Genomic DNA, 15,994 nt, shown 5'->3' with positions numbered 1-15,994 from the left:
ATTTGTTTGAATTGGTAGTTTCTCTAATGCGTGTTCAGTTTTCCAAAGTCTTTGTTATGCTGCTTTGGGTCTGGTCTTCTGTGCCAACTCACAGGTGAGTATAGGACCATTGCTGGTTCATATTCATAATTTGAGGATCCTTTTTTTAGCTCTCATCTCTCTAAGATTATCCCCATGCTGTGTGGCTCACAGAGAGCCTGTTCTTGGCATCGTGGCCAGAAAGTATTATCTCCTATCCTGCTGCAGTTCACAGCTAGGACTGCATTCAGATTGATGCAGTGAGAAAGTAGGGTAAAAAGAGCAAGTAAACAGGAAACTCTTTTCTGTATAAATTGCTTTTTCTGGTTTTGATTTTTTTTTTCTTCTTAATCTTTCTACTTTTGCCTCTTTTTCATGGTCCTCAGTAATGACTTTTTATATTTTTATCCATAGTTTTTAGTTGTAATCAGTGAAAGAAAAGTCTTAATGGCAGAGTCCATCTCGACAGCACCAGAAGTCTTGATTCTCTCTCATTTAGTTTCTCAGAGGTAACTTTTTCTTTCTACTTTCTTACAAGATGGACACTTTTGCCAGTGTTAGAATTCTAATTACTTATACTATTTTCTTAAGCACTTTGAGATTATTATTCCATTGCTTCTGGCTTCCATGTTTCTGGTGAAAAGCCAGCTATTGGTCTTATTTTGGCTTCTTTAAAGCTAAATGCATATTTTTTCTAGCTATTTTAAAGATGTTCATTTTGTCTTGTTTTTCATTGTTTTACTTAGCTACACCTGGGTATATTTTTCCTGTTTGGGTTTCACAGTGTTTCTTGGATCTCCAAGTTGATGTCTTATATCATAACTGGAAAATTTCCAGCCATTATCTCTCCTTAAGAGCTCATTTTTCGTTGAACAGTATACAAAGTGAAGTTCACAAATCTCAAGTGTATAGTTTGATGAATTTCAACATGTGAAAGATATTACCAGGATCATCATCTAGATCAAGATTCAGATCATTTCTCATACACCTCATGCCCTTTCTTGGTCAGTAAATACTCCACCTACCTGCATATAGAGTTGGCCATTGTTATGAATTTTGACACTGTTTCAGTTATTTCTTGTTCTTGAACTTCATATAATTGGAATTGTATAGTGTATAGCCTTTAGTATCTTGTTTCTTTGCTCTTAATCATGTATCTTCATCCATATTCTCTGTGTTAGCAGTTATTTTTAATACTTTGAATATTCTCTTATATTGATAAAACTGAGGGACTTTGGGTTTTTTCTGATTTTTGGTGTCAAGTTTTCTATGAATATTCTTGTACATGTTTTTTGGTACACATGTGGGTTCGTTTCTGTTGAATACATCCAGAATTTAGGAGTAAAATTACAAGGTTATTGCATAGGCTTATTTTTCAGCTCTACTAGATATTTCCATTAGCTGTTATTTCTTTAAATGTTTATATACATATTAGACTTTCTCATTTCATCCATGCACCTTTTAACTTCTATATTTTCCATTGTATTACCTTTGTTTTTTTCAAATGTATTGTTTTTAGTGCACTAATTTTTTCTTCAAATGGGTCTTTTCTGTAAACCCATCCTTTAAATTTATCATTTGAGTTATTTATTTTTTTCAATGTATTATTTTCCATTTGGTTACTCTTCATTAGTTTTCTGGCAGTTCCAAATTTTGTCTTTTCAATCTTTAAATAAGTTTCTAATAATTTACATATCTGGTATTGTAGACCTGTTTCTTTTGTCTGTTTTTAAGTATATTTCTTCTGTAGTTACATTTGAGTGTTGCATATTGTATGTTGAAAAGTTACTGAAATAATAATAAAGCCTACGATGATGTCATTTTCCTTATGAGAGGGAGGCCTCGTGGTATTCAAAGTGCTGAATCACTTTAATCTAGTTACAGGAATTGGGATTATATATAGTTTTTTTTCTTTTTTTTTTTTAAACTTTGAGACAAGGTTTTGCTGAGTTGCTTAGGGCCTTGCTAAGTTGCTGAGACTGACTTTGAACTTGCAATCCTCCTGCCTCAGCCTCCCAAACCACTGAGATTACAGGCATGCATCACTGTGCCTGGCTTATATATAGTTATGAAGGTTAGATTATTTAAAATTGTTCCCTTTCCCTAGGATGTGGGCCTCTGGGAACCCAAACCAAGTGTGGGATGTTTATCCCAGGAGTCCCTTTGCTTAATTATGTCCTGGGCTCTTCACTTTTGCTACCCTATCCTGGGGTTTTTAAACATCCTGCTCAGCTTCTGGGTATCATGTCTGTTTCTTCTGAAGTAGGTACATGCTTCTAGAGAACTATTTCAGATACTATACTCTCCACATGTCCTCAGCCTGGTCCTTAGCTCTGAGATTTTTTTTTCTTTGTTAGTTTTCCAGTGTCTTCAAGTAATATAATTTATAATTTCATACAGTTTTTCTGATTCTCAGGTAGGTTAGTTAGTTCATATTCCAAAATCTGCCACTATAAGAATTCAGACAGTAATCATTTTAAAAACATGTAGACAGATTATTTCCATTTATATTATATTTTTAAGTCATCAAAGTCCCTAAGAACATTAAAACTAATTCAAAGGTGTTAATTCAGTGATGTTAATTGTGTAGGTATTGCCCTTCAGTATTCCATCTTAGAAGATTGTAGCTAGTTCAGAAAAGATTAATTTTTTTTTCTTTGAAATGTATACCTTTTGTGTGTGGAGACAGCTCCAATTTTTTATTGATTTTTTTTTTTTGAATTTTAGTCTTTTTTTTGTCTTTTTAAAAATTTTTATTTTTTATTGATTTTTTAAAAATAAGTGACAGTGGAATGCCTTACAATTCTTATTACACATATATAGCAAAATTTTTCATATCTCTGGTTGTATATAAAGTATGTTGACACCAATTCATGTCTTTATACATGTACTTTGTATAATGATGTCCATCATATTTCACCATCCTTGCTAACCCCCTGCCCCTTCCCTTTCCCTCCCACCCCTCTGCTTTATCTAGAGTTTGTCTATTCCTCCCATGCTCCCGCTCCCTACCCCACTATGAATCAGACTCCTTATATCAGAGAAAACATTCAGCATTTGTTTTTTTGGGATTGGCTAACTTCACTTAGCATTATCTTCCCCAATGCCATCCATTTACCTGCAAATGCCATGAAAAAATTTTAGTCTTTTAAAAACTGTTATCTGTCACTAGTTCACTTGGTTTCACATCTGTCTAGAAAGCCATATAATGCTGTTTGGTCATGGCAGCACCTTGGGTTATCTGAAAGGTTGGTACTTTATATACAACACATGAGCATGTGTCTGTTAAAAGAAGAGATGGTCACCACGGACCAGTAAAATATTCATTCTGAACCCAGAATAATCAGAAGATGGCACTGTTAATTTCAGAATATTTAATTTGCTAACTGTATATTTTTCATGTATGCATTTTGTTTAAGATCTCTGCACTTGTCCTAAGAGCCCAAGCATCAGAAATCTTACTTGAAGAGTTGCAGCAGGGCTTTTCCCAGGCAAAGAGGGATGTTCAAGAACAGATGGTAAGTCAATATTTTAAATACGTGTTACATACATTTATTCCTTGTCCATCTTTAAATCTTCTGACGTGACTTTTTCACCTTGTTCAAAGTGGTTACTGCTATGTTCTACAGAGCCTATGGGATGAAAGTAGTAGACAAAATACTGCAAAGACATCTTTCCTTTTTTTAACCAACCTCACCCTTCTCCTCAATCTCTCATCTTTATTTAACACAATTTATTTTTCTGATTTTGGAAACTTAAACACAATAAAGTGTGGATCAATGTTTAATTTTCAATTCCAAATACAAGCTAAAAAATTGAAATCTCTCATGAGTTTTAGTTGGTACAGCTTTTTGAGCAGTCATTGTGCTTTTCCTGGACAGCTAATTTACTTTGAATAACTTCAGTAATTTTGTGGGGATTATGAAAAAATATATATTGTGCCTATTGTGGATTAGGGGAACTTTCTGGAAGCCATCAATTCTGAAAGGGATGAAAGCAGAGAGCTTTAAGAACAAGGGTTGGCTGGAGCCTTTGCAAAGTAGTTCCCAAGCTCAGGCTTCCTTCATCACAAGCTTGGCTGTATTTGCCTCATGCATCCTTTTTCTCAAAGTTGGAATCCTGCATCTGGTAGCCTGAGTAAATTATGGCAGAGTTGGTCCTGCTGGCATGACCATACAAAGCTGCTTCTTACTCAGTCATCTAGGGCTGACAATTTATTTTTTTCCCATATTTATTGGTTCATAATTATACATAATAGTGGGATTCAGTTACATATTCATACATGCATTGGCCAGTGTTTCTCCAGTCTCTCTATTCCTTCCTTTACTCTACTGGTCTCCCTTAGATTTTCATGAGACCCCTGCTCCCCACTTTCTTTTCCTTTTTAGTTTCAGCCATGACTGATTTAAAAAAATAAAAAAATAAAAATAAAAAGGACAGAAACAAAAGTCTATATGTGGAATGGTAATGATTTGTTTTTGATTGGCATTTAGCCATTGTCTGGAATGCACTTGGAGCAGATCCCTGAGCCCTGGCCCTCTTGGCTGGGAAGACCCATCCTAATCACTGACTGGAGAGTTCAAATTGATTCTCAGATCAGAGAACACAAAATAACAATCAAATAAATGATGACAAGGTTTTCTGCTGTGGTCCCCTTGCACCTTCTTCTTTCTTGTCTTTTGGAGGCCCTCTTCCTTTGCAGACACTTTTCAGGTTGATTCCACTTTAAACAAGTGTGTTGCAGGGTGACATTGGAGAATTGTTGGAATTAAGGTTGAGGTCTTGTTAACTCCAATCTTTTTATCATTTTCTCAAAATTAGCACGAATAGTTCTTATGCTGAGAGAAAAGCTCAATCTCTCAGACCACTGCAGAGTGACTATAGTAGGACTTAGGAATCTTAATATTTTTCCCTAACATTTTATTTTGAAAAATTTCAAACCTGCAGGGAAGTTTATGGAATCAACTCCTGAGATACCTTCATGTTAGTACACCAGTTGCTAATCTTTTGCTACTTCAGTGCATTTGCTGTATCATTTGTGCTTATGTATGTTGTGGTTTGTTTCTGCTACTTATTTGGAATTGAGTCATAGACATCATGATACTTGTAAATTCTCAATATTCCTAAGATGTTCTACGTGACCATAATACTTATTACATTCTTTTTTTTTTTTTTTGATGGTACTGGAGATTGAACCCAAGGCCTTGTGCATGTAAGGCAAGCACTCTACCAACTGAGCTATATCCCAGCCCTCATTACATTCTCAAAGTTTAGCTAATTGTCCCTAATATTTCTTGATTTTTTTTTTTTTTTTTTTTTGGTGTGGTGATTGTGACTTTTTCTTTCTTTTTTTTTTTGGTTCAGGAACCAATCAAGGATCTCATTACATTTTTAAAAAATATTTATTTTTTAGTTGTAGTTGGTCACAGTATCTTTATTTTTTTTATTTTTATTCAGTGCTGATTATCGAACCCAGGGCCTTGAACGTGCTAGGTGAGCACTCTACCGCTGAGCCACAACCCCAGCCCCTACATATTGCATTTTGTTATCATGTTACTTTAGTCTCCTTTAATCTAGAACAGACCTCCCCCTTTTAATGACCTTAATGTTTTTGAAGAGTCTAGTCCAGTTGCCTTGTAGAATGTTTTAAGCTAATTGTCTTGCAGAATGTATTTCTATCTGCTCCCATACATAATTATTTCAGTTTGTGTTTGACTTATTCTGATTTTTTCCTCATGATTAAGTTTAAGTCAGACATTTGGGCAAGAATATTACCTAAGTTTATAACATCATGAGGCACATAACGATGAGTAGTTCCATTATTAGTGATGTTAAATATGATTAATTGGTTAAGGTGGAGATAAAATAATTTCAGGCTGCATCAGTATTGCTATTAACAGTTAACTTACCAAGTAAAATTCAACATTTCTTTGTAGTTGTTTCTCCCCTTAGAATGTATACAAAGTAAAGGATTCCAGTTTGGGTACTGTGTTCAGAAGTTACATGAGTTGAATTTTCTTTTTGGTTATATTATCAATTTGATACATAGTTTGTTTTGTACTTTGTTTTGTATCTTTGTTTCTGTTTGTACTACATTTTCATATGTCCACTTTTCTTTCTTGATTACTTTTTAAAAAAAAAATGTAGCCTGGTTAAATGTGTATACTCTTCTCTTTCCTATCCCTTTTACCCAATTTCTTTTTTAAAAAATATTTTTTTAATATTTATTTTTTAGTTGTAGTTGGACACAATACCTTTATTTTTTTTTAATGTGGTGCTGAGGATCAAACCCAGGGCCTTGCACATGCTGAGCGAGCACTTTACCGCTGAGCCACAACCCCAGCCCCTTTCACCCAATTTTTATCTGCTTCCATACATAATCATTTCACTTTGTGTTTGACTTATTCTTCTGTTTTAATTTTTTTTTTTTTTTTTTTTGGTACTGGGGATTGAACCCAGGGTGCTTAATCATAGAGCTACATCTCCAGCCCCCATTTTTTTTTTAAACATGCCAACCACACACAACTATTTTTTTTTTTTATAAAAGGGAGAGAGGAAGGAAAAAAAACCACTCATTTTCTTCTTTTTATTTTTTTCATACTCAAAAGGTAGTAGGATGCTAATATTTAGTTATAAATGAATGGAAAAATGATCATAAAACACAGGTGATTGTAGCCTAAAGAAAATAAGAGCCAGGACTGGGGTTGTGGCTCAGAGGAAGAGTGCTTGCCTAGCATGTGTGAAGCACTGGGTTCATTCCTCAGTACCACATAAAAATAAAATAAAGGTATTGTGTCCACCTACAACTAAAAAATAAATATTTAAAATAAAAAAAACAAAATAAGAGCTGGTGGAGCTTAACCAAAATTTGTGTATGATTTTGACTGCCTATCTGCAGCCTGTTTGTCCTTCAGAATGCAGCTCGTTCATCACCTCCTCTTCCTTCCCCTAATTAGGTACCCCTTTGTCCTTTTATTGCTCAGTATAGTTTTTGTTATAGCACTTGCTTTGGTATACTTGTCTTTCTCTACTTGACTTTTAGCTTTTTCAGAGCAAAGTCTCTCTCTTTCTCTTTTGTCTTTACATTCCCTATGGGCAGAAAAACATCTACCACAGAGAGTAGCTGCTGAATAAATATTAGATGAGTGAGTAATCTACATTATGTATGCCCTTATGGCAAATGACTTAGTATTAAAAATTAGCAGAAATGAAATAATTTTGTAGTATAATAACTTCTACTCAAATTAGCTAGAATAACTTATATTTATACAAATTAATATGAAATATCTAAAATTATTTTACACTTGAGCAAATGGAAGAATATAAGCATATTCTGTTTTAAGAATGAGCTTCTCAAGGGCCATGTTAACTGAGCTTAGATCCTCTTGATGGCTTGCAGCATTGGGACTGCTGGGACATTCACAGTGATCCTAGATTTGAACAGACATGCATGTAATGGAAGAGGAAGACACTGCTTTTTATTTTGCTACACTTCCTGTTGAATACATGCCCTAAGGACAGGAGTTGTCTTAGAGGACATCTCCATTTGATGCGGTCTTTTTCTTCTCTTTCTTCTCTTCCTTTTCCTGGATATTGAACCCAGAGGTGCTTAACCACTGAGCCACATTCCCAGTCCTTTTCAGATTTTTAATATTTGAGACAGGGTCTCACTAAGTTGCTTAGTACCTCTTAAATCTCTTACCTCAGCCCCCAAAGCTGCTGGGATTGCAGGTATACGCCACTGTGTCCAGCTCTCAGTCCTTTCTATTCTTTATTTTGAGACAGAATATTGCTAAGATATCTAGTCTTGAACTTGTGATTCTCCTGCTTCTGCCTCCCAAGTAGTTTGGATTATAGGCCTGTTCTGCTACGCACCTCCATATAGGCCTTGATTCAATTGGTAACTTCCATTGAGCTGGAGATTGTGGTCTTCTATAGCCCAGAGAGATGGGGGCAGGGGGAAAACCTCATTATTTTTGAAATATTGATAGAAATATGGAAGAATGAGCTTACTTCTTTGTCTCATTGCCCATCTCCTTGTTGAATACAAAAGCTGCAATCAGAAAAAAAAATTCTTGAGTTGCTCTAAGTTTTGCCGAGCTTTATTACCCCTCCATTCTCAAATCTCATTGGGTTTGGCCTTATTTTTCTCTGGTCTGGCTATCACTAGACCAGAATTACTTTTCGGGCTGTGATTAGTATCTATTTCTATTTCAGGCAGTGCTGATGCAGTCACGGGAACAAGTTTCAGAAGAGCTGCTGAGGTTACAGAAAGACAATGACAGCCTCCAGGGAAAGCATAGCTTACATGTGTCCTTGCAGCAAGCAGAAGACTTCATCCTCCCAGACACGATAGAGGTAGTGTATTTCCTGTGTGATCCAAAATGTAAACAAGTGTGTTTTTTGAAATGGCTATAAATTCTTTTTTAAAACAACTTTATTGAGATATAATTCATTTACTAAACAATTTAATCTTTCTTAAAAAAAAAAACTTCCTTTTATGACTCTGTAAATAAATAAATAAATAAATATTAAAAACAAAACAAAAAAACAACAACAAACTCTTACCCTTTAGCCATCACTTCTGTTCCCCCTCTCCCCCAACATTAACCAACTACTAATTTACCTTCTATCTCTATAGATTGCCTATTCTGGCCTTTCATGTGAATGGAATCATATCACATTCCATAGTATTTTGGGTCTGACTTCTTTCACTGGGCAGCACTATTTATTTCTTCAGTGATTGAATAAAACTCCATTGTATGAATGTTTTATCTGTTAATGGACATTTGGGTTGTTTCCATTTGGGGACTGTTACAAATAATGCTGCATAAACATCCACATGCAGAGTTTGGTATGGCCATGTTTTCATCTCTCTGGGTATATACCTTGTAGTGGAGTTGCTAGGTTATGTGGGAACTCTGTTTAAATCATTGGAATCTAATTAAACTGTTTTCTAAAGCGGTGGCACAGAACTATCTTGTCTTCCCATCATCAGTGTGTAAAAGTTTGGATTCCTCCACATCCTTGCCAACACTTCTTGTTATTTTTGATTATAGCCATCCTAATGAGTTTGAGATGGTAATTCATTTGGTTTTCATTTGCATTTCCCTAATGACCAGTGGTAATGAACATCTCTTCATGTGCTTATTGGCCTTTTGTATATCTTCCCTAGATACATGTTTTTAGATCCTTTGTTAATTTAAAAATCAGATTATTTGTCTTTTTCTTACTGAGTCATAAGAGTTCTTTATATTATTTAGAATAAGTCCTATATGAGATACAATTTGCAAATGTTTTCTTCCATTTGAGGGGTTGTCTATTTTGACTTTCTTGGTGGTATCGTTTGAAGCACAAAAGATTTTAATTTTAATGAAGTCCAGTTTGTCTATTCTTTTCTATTGTTCCTTGTGCTTTTGGGGTCATGTGTAAGAATCTTTTGCCAAATTCAAGATCTGTGTAGTTATTCAGAACTAGATAGAGAGAATGCCAGAAATTAAAATTTAAATTAAATTAAAAGCAGTCACCACATTGGCTCCTTATATTTATTTTTTTTTTCTAGCTCTGAAAGGTCAAATTACACCCATCATCTTTCTGTTCATAAAGAAAATACTTTGGGTCACTTATATTCTTCTGTGGTTGGGTGAATCTGGGCTACAAAATCAGTTTTCTTTGGAAATTTGTCCCCTTAACTTGATCCTACTTTTATACCCTTTTCTTTTTCTTTTTTTTAATTTTTACTTTTATTTCTAGATGTTTCGTTAAGTGAGCATTCTACCACTGAGCCACAATCCCAGCCTAATTATTTCTAGATGTTTGAACATATAAAAATTATCTTCTTAGACTAAACCCCATAAGCAGTACAGGCGAAGATGAGATTTCTTAGAGCAATTTCAAAGTGAAGTAGAAAAATATTGTTTGTAAGGTCCTTTTTTCTTTTGTATCTTAAATTATAATTGTTTTAAAAAAGTATTTAAAAATCAAACATTAAATAAATTTATAGTTGTGTTTCCCTTAAACCTGTTCTGTAGATTCAACCTCTACAATATAGACCTCATTCTTTTTTCTTATGCACATCTTAACATTATTGTTATTTTTTACTCTTATTTGACGATTTATAAAGATTCAATTGTTTATCTTGCCTTTAGCCACATGCAGTCATGCAGTCACCTCCCACAGCTTGTGTCTAGTTCAGTTTCCTGGCTTTCATAGGAGAGCCTTCCTCCTTGCTCATCAGAAAGTATTGGAAACCTGGGTGCTTTGCTATTAGCTTAAAATCACTGTACTATCACCTGCTGTCTATAGAAAAGTATAGTTGTTATACTTTTCTCTTTTGGTCAGAAAGACTTCTCTGTTCTGTATTCTCTATAGACTTTTTATTTCTATATTTTAAAGGTTATCTAAAAATACCAGTTTTTACTTTACAGTTGCTTTAGGATATAACTGGAAATATTTTTAGAAGATGCCAGTACTAAAATTTAGGGGAAAATAAGACTCACACTGAATTTATTATAGAAAAACAGCTAATCACCTTAGAAGCATCCTTTGCTACTTAGCTCTGGCTTGAGATGCTATTTTGCCTATGGTAGATATTCAGTTTAAATGAATAAATAGGTAAGTAATTAAATTTCATTCTCTTAGAGTTCACACTTACTCCTGAGGATTTTTCCCCCCTTCACTTAAGCTACTATTTCTAGTGAACCTAGTATTGCAAGTCATTTAACATTTTAATTGTTTTGCTTAGGAAATAGGTTGAGGGAAACATGTAGTTCACAGCACACATTTTTGACTGGAATTGTCTTACTTCTGAAACATTGGGCATTAACATGACATGACGTGCCTTTGAAGCCCTATGTGGGTTAAAGATCAGAGTCTTAATATTTGAATCATTTAGAACAATATCTGAAATTCTGGTTGTAGAAGATCTTTTGTTTCTTTACTTCCTTTCACCATCACAAATCCAATAACTACTTGTTTCTTGAATCCAGGTGCTCCGGGAATTGGTATTAAAATACCGTGAGAACATCATTCATGTGCGGACAGCAGCAGACCACATGGAAGAAAAGCTGAAGGCTGAGATACTTTTCCTAAAAGAGCAGATTCAAGCAGAACAGTGTTTAAAAGAAAACCTTGAAGAAACTCTGCAGCTAGAAATAGAAAACTGCAAGGAGGAAATAGGTGAAGATAAAAGTGATATAGTGTAGAATTGGTTACTAAATAAAACTTTTACTTCCTTTTTTTCTTGGTGGGGGTTGGGGGGGCAGCAGTACTAGAGATTTAACCCAGGGGTCCTCTACCACTGAGCTATACCTGGCCCTTCATTATTTTTATTTTGAGATAGGGTCTCAGTAAGTTGCTGAGGCTGGCCTAGAACTTAGGATCTTCCTGACTTATCCTCCTGAGTCACTGGGATTAAATAAAACTTCTCTGATTGTGAAAATTAATAGTTGGTCATAGGATGTGGAAAAGAGGAAAGTATAGGAAAAAAGTAAGGATTCAACCCATTTTTCTCAGATATTCTGATATATCTAGTAATATGGCAACTAAAAAACTGAAAACAAAAAATCTTGTGTTTTTTAGGAGCTCTGATGACCTTTCTTTGTCAGTTACTAACAGAAAACAACACTGGAATCCAGGCCACTGGGAATGCAGTTAGATGGGTGATATTTCCAAGTAGAACTTTGATGTGTTAACTGCTAGGAATATCTTTTTCCCCTGACAGTCAGATGTGTATACTTGATGGAGAGGTAGTTTATTATAGTGTCCTTTCATGTGAACTCTGCCTTTACCTGAGCTTGATAATGATGCTGCTTGGTTGGGGATAGTTTTGAGAAAGGACCTTTTCCCCCATGTTCAGTATATATTTGAGTCCTTTGGTGTAGCTTAAGAAAAAAAAATACTGCACAATAATAAATGATTGCTAATATTTCTCCCCTTTCCTCTTACAGCTTCCATTTCTAGTCTGAAGGCTGAATTAGAAAGAATAAAAGTAGAAAAAGAACAGGTGAGTCGTAAGTTTAAAATTAATTCTGTCAACAATCAGTTGATATTTAATCTTAGAGCCAAGGAATAAGAAATAGTTGAGCACAATACTTGGCCTTTAAGGAACTTTGGATGATGATGAACATTTATTGAGAGGCTGTTGTGTGTCAGGCTGTGTTGACTGGAGGAGGAAAGGGAAAGAGGATGACTTGACGGTAGCCTGGAGTCTCCATTGTCGTGGGAAACAGGCAGGCATGGTCCTGACATCATGTTCCAATAAAGCTACCGTAGGAGTGTGTAGAAAACATTTCTAAGTAGAGCATGCTGTCTAGCTGGCTTGGAGTCCTCTTTTAGACAACACAACACCTGTGACAGGTAACCCATTCAGTTCCTGGCCTCCTTATTCCTTTAGTCGGAGATCTTGGCCTCCACTCTGTCCTCCTTGGCCACAGCTTTCATCATCCTGGTCTTACTCCTACAGGTCCTTCTGGGTACTTCCTCCACTTCTTCACTTCCCTTAACTTTTAACTTTTCCTTTCTCTTGGATTAAGTAACTCCTTCTTGGCTTAGCTTTCTTTACTTCCAAGCTGCAACTTAAACACCTTGCCTCTTTAGCTAGTCTTCCATGCACATTCTCCAATCCCCAGATTCCTTGTCCTTCTGCTGCCCTCATTTAATTACTGCCCAACTTTGGCTTAGACCTGGTGTCCCCAGGCTGCTGATGCCATCAGTTCTGCTCGTGCTGTTAGATGGGGCTCTGGTGTTCCCAGACAGCCTTTCATTTGTCCTAAGGTGTCTCTCTTCCATCCCCTGTGGGACTACTTCAGTCATTATCACCTCAAATCCCTCACACTCAGCAGATGCTGAGCTCACTCTGCAGTCATAATGCAGGACCATCTTCAGGCTCCTCGGTCACTTGTTCTCCTGCTCTTATTCCCAGCTTTCTCTCTTCTTTCTTGAGAAAATGATGATCTGTTTCTCACCATAGTATGTCACTGCAGAGGTGCTTTCACTGAATCCCTCTCGTGTTTTCCAGCCTTCCACTCTGAGTCTTGGGCTCTTTGTTGATCTTTCCTATTACTCAGATATGTTCAGGTGTCTCCCATTAAAAGGGAAAGTTTCTCTTTGCACTTCTCTCAAGCCACCTTTCTTTTCTTGACTGCCACATTTTGTTTGTAGTGCTTGGGATTGTGTCCTTGGATTTGCATGTGCTAGGCAGGCACTGAGCTACATTCTCAGCCCTTGTTTAATTTTATTTTGAGACAGGGTCTCACTGAGTTGCTCAGGCTGGCCTTGAACTCTAGGTCTTAAGCTGTCCTGCCTAAGCCTTACAAGTAGCTGGGACTACATGAATTCCTGGCTTTTGTGCAACATCTTTTTTTTTTTTTTTTTTTTTTAAAGTAGGGCCTCACACATACTAGGCAAGTACTCCACCACTGAGCTGTACCCCAGCCCTTTTTATTTTTTATTTTGAGGCAGGGTCTCACTGGTTGCCCAGGCTGGCCTTGAACTTGTGATCTTCTTGCCTTGCTGGAATTAATAGGTGTGTGCCACTGTTCCTGGCTTGCTGACACTCTTGAAGAGGGGCCTCACAAGCAGTCCTTACCTGCTGCAGCCTGTCTCTGCCTCCACTTGACTACTATGATTGCATTATAGAGATGACTATAGGGCTGGTAGTGTGGCTCAGTGAGCCACGTGTGTGAAGCTCTGGGCTCAGTCCCTAGTGCCAGAAAGCAGGGGTGGGGGTGGGAGAAATGAGAGAGGGAATAAACTGTACTCAGATAACTAACACCTTATCATTTTACTCCACTGTCACCCTGTGTGGTTTCAGACTCACTTCTCACCTTAAATATTTTAAGAGCTTGTTTCCTAGCCAGGTGAGGTGGTACACACCTGTAATCCCAGCAGCTCAAGAGGCTGAGGCAGGAGGATCATGAGCCAGCCTCAGCAACTTAGTGAGGCCCTAAGCAATGAGGCCCTAAGCAACTCAGTGAGACCCTGTCTCTAAATAAAATATATACACACACAAAAGCGCTGGGGATGTGCTTCAAAAAAGAGCTTGTTTCCTGTCTCCTGAATTTAGCATCTTGAAATTCATCTCTATATTAAAAGCAAGGTGATCTTCAAAAAATTACAAACTCAACTATGACCTCTCTTGTTGAAAAACCTTCCAGTGGCTTCCTTTAGTTACAGGACAAGTTGGTATTCCTTAGCCAGCCAGAGATCTCTTCTTGCCTGACATGCCTCAAATTCTACAGCCCTGACACTGCTGTGGCTAAGAACCCACCACCATTCCTGAAGGCATTTTTATGCATGTCACCGTTTCCCTCTTTTTTGAGTGTCTCTGTTTCTTTTCTCCCTCTTTTCCTGCTTCTATAAACATTTTCATCTTTTAATAGCCAAGCAGCATTTCTTCTAGGAAATACTTCTTAAGTTTTCTGGCAGAATTAAGTACTTTTTCCTTCTTCTGGGTTCATATGCCATAATTAACATGTCTGGTCTCTCCTGATTTCTCCATCTCTAAGCCTTAGAACATGGTAGGTACCCAATAAGTAGTTAATGAAAAAATAGTTCTGGAAGGAAAAACAGAATCCAGACATTAAAAGGTGAGAAGTACATTCCAAACATTGCCTGTAGGCTTTTCTAGGCAGCATGCTCTGGCCTATAGGGAGTTTGTAAAGTTCAGCTTTTTCCTTTTTAATTTTACAGTTGGATTCTACATTTAGAGAGAAGTCTCAACAGCTTGAGAATCTTCAGGAGATAAAGATTAATTTGGAAGACCAGTTAAAGAAAGAGACTGCTGCTAAGGTGATATTTTTGTGGTTATTTAACTTTTAAGGCTAAGAATGTAGGAACACATCTTAATTGTTTTCAAAACCAAATCAAACCAATATTGCTGGTATGGAATATCACCTTCTGAAAGTAGGAAAGACTAGCTGCTTGCAAAAAGAAAATGAATTTGAATCAGAGTTGGAGTAAATCTTCATTCTGCCAGCCCTAGAGGCCTGTCATAGGCTTTAGTAGGCCAAACTGGCCATCAGGGCCATTAAACCAAGCTTGGGCAATGCCCAGTTAGAAACATGCTTTGAAATGTTCATTTCATTTGAATGATGTGTCAGATCATATGATTGTATTGAACCACATTTACTGCCTGAATTGATTGATCCAGTTAGAATTGAAGGGCATTTGGCTAATTGTAGGGAGAGTTGCCTAGAAAGCATCTTATTGAACTGTGTGGTCAGACATTTAGGTGCAGAAATGTTCTGTTGGTGTTATTCAATAGCCACTTGTCTTTAGAAAGGCAACAGTTCACATTCTGCTGAAGTTTTGTGCTATAAGGAAGACTGGGGCATATTTACTGAGAATTTTCCTGGTGGATATTTGTTTATTGTGATTGTCAGAGGAAATCCTGAGGTTTCTATCCCTGTTGCTGTGACAGCTACTGATCTTAGCAGCTGTTTTTATATTAATCACTGTCACCAGTTGCTGGAGGTAGCTGGTGCAGTACTTTAATCCATTTTTATCCTGGCTTTTGTGTCCAATTCATTTTAGATCCTAGAGCAGATATCTTGGCCAGTTTGCACCCTCGCCCTATAGATAGAGATTAGTGGGATATGGGAGATATCTTCCCTAGGAGTAGGTAACAAGTTTAAGTTTCTGAGTAATTCTGACCTTTGCCTCTTTGGCATTAACATTCAAAACTTTTATATTTTAGGCTGCTGTTGAGCAACTAATGTTTGAAGAGAAGAACAAAGCTCAGAGATTACAGACAGAATTAGATGTCAGTGAACAAGTCCAGAGAGATTTTGTAAAGCTTTCTCAGACCCTTCAGGTGAGGCATTTGGGGAACCACTGTGGAACTGTGGGGAGAGAATCTTGCCATCCTTGAGCACCAGAGTAGCTAGCAATGTAGTGACTGCAGCTGCTTTTACCTCTACCCCAAATGTCCACCTAGACAATCAAGCCAGAACCTACAGACTTTGATCTCTTTCTT

General features: G+C 36.7%; 1 protein-coding gene across 1 annotated transcript in view; it reads left to right on the top strand.

Annotated features, from left to right (window-relative positions):
* Nucleotides 1–15,994, top strand: part of Rabep1 (rabaptin, RAB GTPase binding effector protein 1) — a 97,410-nt gene that overhangs the window by 78,263 nt on the left and 3,153 nt on the right. The window contains exons 12-17 of the mRNA XM_078042720.1: nt 3,438–3,536; nt 8,236–8,376; nt 11,007–11,196; nt 11,967–12,022; nt 14,710–14,808; nt 15,716–15,832. Of these exons, the coding sequence (XP_077898846.1) occupies nt 3,438–3,536; nt 8,236–8,376; nt 11,007–11,196; nt 11,967–12,022; nt 14,710–14,808; nt 15,716–15,832 (702 nt within the window). The remainder of the gene's footprint in view (nt 1–3,437; nt 3,537–8,235; nt 8,377–11,006; nt 11,197–11,966; nt 12,023–14,709; nt 14,809–15,715; nt 15,833–15,994) is intronic.

The sequence above is a fragment of the Ictidomys tridecemlineatus genome, chromosome 3, assembly GCF_052094955.1.
Source record: "Ictidomys tridecemlineatus isolate mIctTri1 chromosome 3, mIctTri1.hap1, whole genome shotgun sequence".
NCBI classification, from domain to species: domain Eukaryota; kingdom Metazoa; phylum Chordata; class Mammalia; order Rodentia; family Sciuridae; genus Ictidomys; species Ictidomys tridecemlineatus.
This window is presented reverse-complemented; position numbering and strand designations above follow the sequence as displayed.